This window comes from Drosophila elegans, unplaced genomic scaffold, assembly GCF_018152505.1.
Source record: "Drosophila elegans isolate 14027-0461.03 unplaced genomic scaffold, ASM1815250v1 contig_208, whole genome shotgun sequence".
Taxonomy (NCBI): Eukaryota; Metazoa; Arthropoda; class Insecta; order Diptera; family Drosophilidae; genus Drosophila; species Drosophila elegans.
In genome coordinates, this window is record NW_024545578.1 from 10,581,976 (window position 1) to 10,589,208 (window position 7,233).

Genomic DNA, 7,233 nt, shown 5'->3' on the forward strand with positions numbered 1-7,233 from the left:
CCATTAGCTCTTATCATTCCCATCTAATTGCATTTCTCCCACACCTTTTTCACTCTCACTGCAAGAACAGAACTCTCTTCGCTTTATCATTCTTCCGGTGAAAAATTGTGGTTGTTTTTACCTGCACTTGTTTAAACATTGTTTTCGTTTTCCAGTTACTAAAAACTTAATTAAACACTTTCGAAAAGGGAATAGGGAGAACTACGTAGTACTATTAATAGTGTCTAGTATTTAACGTGGTAAACTTGATTCTTGTCAGTAATTTACGTCATATTTGGGAAACATAAAAAATATCAATACTTTTTAGATAATATTTGATTACTTAATGCACTAAACGTGCCCTTAGTATTCATTTTACATCTTGTTAAATTGTTACTAAAGGTAGAAATTATATGACCGATCGACGAACTTTGTTTAATGAGATGAGCTTGCTTTCTGTGGATATTTTATGACTAATTTACGAAAGATAAATAAATCTTTTAAAAATCAGATTGTATAGATAGTGTTTGCTCAGAACCTTAAATATTTGTATGTATGATCAATGGTTTTAAGGCAATATTCCACTAATTAATGCGATAAACGTGTCTTTTATACTTAAAAGCTAACAAGCAATACAATAAAACCTATAATAATTCCATAATCGTGCCTTTTGTGGATATTTATGGCTCCAATGGGGTATTTAATATCTTTTAATTTATGCTTAGCCGGTGGTTGTTTTAATATTGCTACATTTCCTTTTCATTTTGGGTGGGATTGCTCTTATGTTTGCCGGGAATTAAAGATCCAGAACCTTTCCATTCCTCTCTCTCGATTTGACGTGACCGGTAAATGCAAAAATTGAAAATCAAACAAAGCAAAACGCGAGATAAAAACAAAAATGATAATAATAACATCGACACCTGTCGGTGATCTCCACTGGCAAAAAAAAATAAACTGATGGAGAGAAAGAGAGGGAGTGAGAACTTGTCTATGACTCGATGCCCGTCGATCGCTTTATAACGGTAGGACATAAAAGCGACGGAGTTCATTTGCCAGCGTTTCGCGGTAACTCGCTTTTCGAATCGCAATCGCTGCTCAGTAAAAAGCGGGGCAAAAAGCGCGAAAAGTTCAGCAGTTGACGAAAAAGTTTAAGGCAATAATCTCGGTTTGTCTGCCTAAAGTTTTCGTTTTTAACAAATTAGTTTCGCGTTTAAGGATATCACAAAAAAAAAAAAAACAAACATGATGAAATTTATATTGCCCTTATTTGTGCTGATTGCTTCGTAAGTGTCAATTTTAGATAACTAAAACCTAAACTTAAAATACTGTGTAATAATCGGAAATCAAATTCTTAAATTGAAATTGGGTGCAACTCTAGCTTAGTTAATATGTTAGTATTACTAATTTTTAGCTTAAATTAAATTCTCATAAAAAAGCTTTCAGTAAAGTTTTAAAATTGTTCACCAGTTATAGTTAAAGTTTGGTCCAAAGTTATTGTTGTATCAAATTTATTTTCCATTTTTATTTAACATTTTTTGAGAATTTATGATTTCTTAACAATGTAAAAATTGTTCGTAACCCATAATATTGGTTTCCCTAATCGATTTTAAAAATTTCTCATTAGAACAAACTAAGTCGTTATTCAAATTGAAATATCAATTTTTTTTCTATCAATCACAACATTGTTGCCAATTAAGTTAGTGATTTTTTTTTTAATTTTAAACAATGAAAGCAATATTAATCATGTGATCTGTAAAACTTGTGCAAATTGAATTACTTAAGAAAAAACGACCTGAAATCTGATTCAAATTGCTTTGGCATACCACAAAGCTGCCAAAAAAAGCGAATTTGGCTCAAAGAAAGCCCCAAATCTAGACTGACCTTGACCAGCCAATCGACAATTGATATAAATGACTGGCCAAGATCATAAAAATATATACAAAATCTAAAAGTAAATACAAATTGTCGTAACATTCGTCAATTTTGAATGTCACTTGATTAGCAGTGGCTTTGGCTAAGAGCAGATTCAGCAACATCTTGCGATTATTATTATATTTTTACATTATCTTTACAGATGTCTTGGCAGTCCGGTGAGCGAAACTCGTCGCTTTCCCAGCGACTTTCTCTGGGGCGTGGCATCTTCATCCTACCAGATCGAGGGAGGCTGGAACGCGGATGACAAGGGGGAGTCGATCTGGGACTTTCTCACCCACACACGTGCCGATAAAATAGTCGATCAATCAAACGGTGATATCTCATCGGATAGCTATCATCAGGTAAGCCGAGAATCGCATCACGTCGCTATTGGTTAGTGGGCAATGCGAAAATGGTAGTATTCAGAATCAGTAGTCGATTTGTTTGCCATTGGAAGTTGTGCAAAGAGTTCAAGATCTCCAGTCGACTGGCTGGCTGAGGTAATCGACTGGAAAATATGTGAGCAATTCGCAATTGATGCACTCAGATGGCTATTAGTTACACAGCTAATTACGTGATATTATCTAGAGCTTTTGACGCTGATCAAAGGAGATGTATTTGAAGAATTGATCTGTGACTTGATCTGAGTCGCAAGAGATCAGTTTTATACAATTCTAACATTGAAGCAATTGTTCAAGCATAACCCTACGAGACTAGTAAATTTAAGTCATTTGTTTTTATTCTTTAATGATTTGAAATGGTGACGGTGAGTTATTAAAAATAAAGACTAAATATTAGGAGTAAGCGATCATATTTTAATTCCTCAAAATAATCGATCTTAGCTTAGCATCTGGGATTGAGACATTAATAATAATATTTTAATTTACTTACCTTTTTTTATAACACAAGTTCCTATAATTTTCCAGATTTGTCGGCCTATTCAATTTTAAGTAGCTCTAAAGCCAATGATTTTACCCATTAAAAAATGAATAGCTATTAGTTTTAAGTATCAGCTTCTGAGAGAGGTAGAAACAAGATAATCTCGAGACATGCCCCCAATCAATTTGGAGCCAAGATCATTGGTCAATTATGTTTTAATAACATAAACACAAGCAATAACCATAATTCAAATGCCTATTCCAACAGGCCATAAAATCATCCTAATGTGTGGACATGCGATACAACTCGAACAATGTTGAATCCCATTACAGGCCGTAAAATAATTTGCATAGTTCTGACCACAAAACCATTAACGAAGAGTTGCATAAATCATGAGCAGCAGGCGTTTGGCGCGGGGACACCTGCTACGAATTTTGTTTGATTAACTAATCCGTTCTGATAATCAACTTGCCTTTCAGCACTTTGAATTTGCAGCATTTGTCCGGTCAACAGATTAATGACTCGCGAGATCAGTGCTGAATTAATGATCTTCTTACAATAAACCGACTTAAAGGGCAGATCAACAATGAGGCGTGACTTGTTTGTGGGCCTGAAACGGAACTAGAAAAGTGGGGGACATTTTTGATACAAAAATGTTGTACAACAATCTGGTTAGACCAGATAATGATCATTGCAAACTTGTCTCCATGCTCTCCGTTTATTAAGCATTTGTCCCATTTTCCAGACAGACTGATATGAATAGATAAGTAAAGTGAGCACACTTTTAGTTATGATACAGGGAGACATAAATGTTGGTCTGGTTTATTAAGGCATTAAAAACCTAAGATTTTTATTAGATTAAATAAGGTTAGTTGGTTCTTTTAATCAGGGATTTTAGTTAAGAATATAGATAGTGACAGACAGTAATCAAAGCGTATTAAAAAACCCATTTTAATTAATCAATGCTCACAATATAAATAATAAAAATAAAGTAGAATTTTCGATAATTTGAATTAATCATCTTGATCTCCTTCCAAGATTCACCATAGTATCTGTTTTAAGAGGAATTCACATTGAAATAGTTGCATTGATTAATCGACATGGCATGGCTGTGCAACATTGTATCATAATTTGCCAGCTAATGCCAATCAGAGTAGCCTAACTGATTTGGTTACAGGTGCCAACTGTTGTATTTGCCTCAGGTGTTGCTGTTTTTTTTTTTTTTGTCAGCCTATTAGCTTTTTATAGTCGTAAGCAGTGGCAGTCGATTTGATAAATGGATTAAATGGATGTGGGACCGACAGCTTAAACGCCCCTTCCTTTCATATGCAACGCTCGCCGATCGCGATTTGAATTGTTTTCATATCAATGTCACATAATTAGCAAGAGTAGGAGCCAAAGCCAAAGCCAAAGTCGGAGCTGCAGGCCATGTTGTGACAATGACCATTGGGCGTGGAATGTGTCGCCAATGTCTGGCCAACTGGTTTTCCATTACCATTTGCGGTTTTTCGGAAATTTGGCATTGTTACAAAGAAAACCAAATCAATTCGCAGCAAACACGTCCACATGCTGTAGTCTAGTTTTCCGACATTTAAAGTGTCCACTTGCATGTTTATTTATTTGCCCACACTAACAATTTAAATGCCACTGGACATTCATGTGATTACTTTGATTTGTCTATTTCAATTACTAAATTGGGTTGGTTAGCTTCGATTAGATTTCATGATCTAACCAAACAGGCGGATTTTAAATGACCAAACTCTTAATGGCTTGTTTTAAATTTTATTTTATGGTTAATGTGTATTTTATCATATAAATGGGGTAGGGGAAATATCGCAAAGTATTGTTTTAATTACCAAAACGTTAGAGGGGATTTTTTACTTTTGATTAGACAAGTTAGCTTGATTTTAATGCCTTAATAATACAACTCTTTTTATAGTTGTAAACTTATAATTGCCTTATTAATCTTAGATATCTTAGATAGTTACTATACTGTATATAAAAAGTTAAGAAATTCATTTAATTTAATTTCTTAAAAAAACCATTGATAGTAAACAAATTTTAAAATTTTACTAATTAATTGTGATAATGATATCTTTCAGTGGAAACGCGATGTGCAAATGGTAAAAGAACTGCATGCTGGCACGTACCGCTTCTCCTTGTCTTGGCCCCGGATAATGCCAGGTGGCTATATGAATCATGTCAGCACGGCGGGCATTAAGTACTACTCAAACCTGATCGACGAGCTGCTCCGGTACAACATCACTCCGATGGTGACCATCTATCACTGGGATCTGCCGCAAAGGCTTCAAGAGCTTGGCGGCTGGACCAACCCGGAAATTATACCGCTGTTCAAGGACTACGCCCGTTTGGTGCTGGAAATGTACGGCGATCGGGTGAAGATCTGGACCACCGTCAACGAGCCGTGGCATGTGTGTGAGCACGGTTACGGAGTGGACTATATGGCACCGTCGTACAACTACCCCGGCATTCCGGCCTATCTGTGTGGCCACAATTTGCTGAAGGCCCACGCCGAGGTGGTGCACATGTACCGGGAACTCTTCCAGTCGCGACAAGGGGGACGCATTGGCATCACTCTGGACACATCCTGGCCGGAGCCCAAGGATCCCAATTCTGCCGAGGATCGCGAGGCCTCCGAGCGAGCCATGCAGTTCTATGTGGGTTGGTTCGGTCATCCCATCTTCTCCAAGCACGGCAACTATCCCAAGGTGATGATCGAGCGGATTAGGAATCTGAGCAAGGAGCAGGGCTTCGGTGCTCGCTCCAGATTGCCCGAGTTCACCACGGAGGAGATCCATCGTATCCGCGGTACCTCTGATTTCTTCGGCATTAATTCATACACCAGCAACCTGGTCACCCCGAATGGACACAATAATACGGGCAAGTTCCCGGTGCCGTCTTTCAATCACGACATGGGCGTGGTCGAGAGCCAGGCTGGCGTCGACTGGCCCGGTTCCGGATCCGTTTGGCTTAAGGTGAGTTTGAGAGGTCTTACGATTTTTAAGGGGAAAATATAATGTAGGAGGAGAAATTATGGAGATAATACTGGGAACTTTACGATCTAGAAAAATCTCAAACAGAAAATATGGGAAATGAGGGTTAAATGAATAAATTCAAATATGGTTTATAGGAAAATAGCGAACAGTAATAATAAAAATCTGACAATATATCAGGTTCTTGTAGCTAAAAGTGTGGGAATTTACTTTTTGATTTCTGATCAATTTCATATCTCTTAGGATTTTTTTTAGGTCGCTTTGTCATTAAAAATACATTTATTTTCTTACTTGAAGTGTATTATAATATAAATTCAATGCCAGAAAATTGAGTTACATTTTTTTTATAACTATAAATAGGTTTCCTTTTAAGCACTTTAAAAGTTTTGTAGCTACAAGAGTTATTAAATTATGAGGTCATGAAAATGGTCCACAATTTTACACAAGAACCATGTTTCCTTCATCTCGACGACTTCAATTATCTTTCGCTTAGTCGGCTAAATTGATTGTGGCTCACCCTCTGGAGACGAGAGATGGTAAATCCCTCACGTCCACGATGAGGTTGTGTAATTAACTTGGTGGAGTGACTGGAGCCAACTTGAGGGTTGACTTATCCCCACTTACAGTTTGAATTATGGTTTGTCGAGTAAACTACTTAGGCAGGAATCAAAAAGGGGGTGACTTTTTGGCCAGGTGGCGCGGGCGGACAGGTGAATGAACTGCACTAACTGGGGGTTGTGCCCCGTACTTTGCTCCGTTTTTGCAGGTCTATCCCAAGGGAATGTACAATCTGTTGATGTGGATACACCGCGAGTACAATGCACCCGAGATAATTGTCACGGAGAATGGCGTTAGTGATCGCGGCGGTCTGGAGGACTACGCCCGTGTGGACTACTACAATCTGTACCTCTCAGCGGTGCTGGATGCCATGGAGGATGGTGTCAATATCAGTGGCTACATTGCCTGGAGTCTGATGGACAGTTATGAGTGGAAGGCCGGCTACACGGAGAAGTTTGGACTGTATCACGTGGACTTCAGTTCGCCGGAGCGCACAAGAACTCCCAAGATTTCTGCGCGAGTCTTTGCCAAAATCTGCAAGACCAACACCATCGATTGGAGCTACAGACCCAAGCTCGATGACGAACAGCAGCTGGTGGCCATGGCTCAGTTGCCGGCAGAGGAGCAAATGGCCAGGACAAGTGGTGCCAGCGGAGCCATCAGTTGGAGTCTGACAACCCTTCTGCTCCTGGCTCTTCTTCGATAGGCGAAGAGATGAGGGGATGAGGGGATGATGAGTCATGCCATATTCAACTTGTCGATGCCAAGCATTGATCGCTACTCGTAGCCCTAAGTTTGTCTAACCATCAATGTAATGTATATAAATGTTCTAATTTGTACATAAGTTATAAGACTCGAAACTGAATAAAACTATTTTGTGATATAAAAA

General features: G+C 38.2%; 1 protein-coding gene across 1 annotated transcript; it reads left to right on the forward strand.

Moving 5' to 3' along the window:
- Positions 1-1,021: 1,021 nt before the first annotated feature.
- Positions 1,022-7,233, forward strand: LOC108146883 (myrosinase 1). Its single transcript, XM_017273116.2, has 4 exons — positions 1,022-1,262; positions 2,054-2,255; positions 4,875-5,768; positions 6,553-7,233. Exons 1-4 carry the CDS (start codon positions 1,222-1,224, stop codon positions 7,048-7,050), a joined length of 1,635 nt encoding a protein of 544 aa, XP_017128605.1. The 5' UTR covers positions 1,022-1,221; the 3' UTR covers positions 7,051-7,233.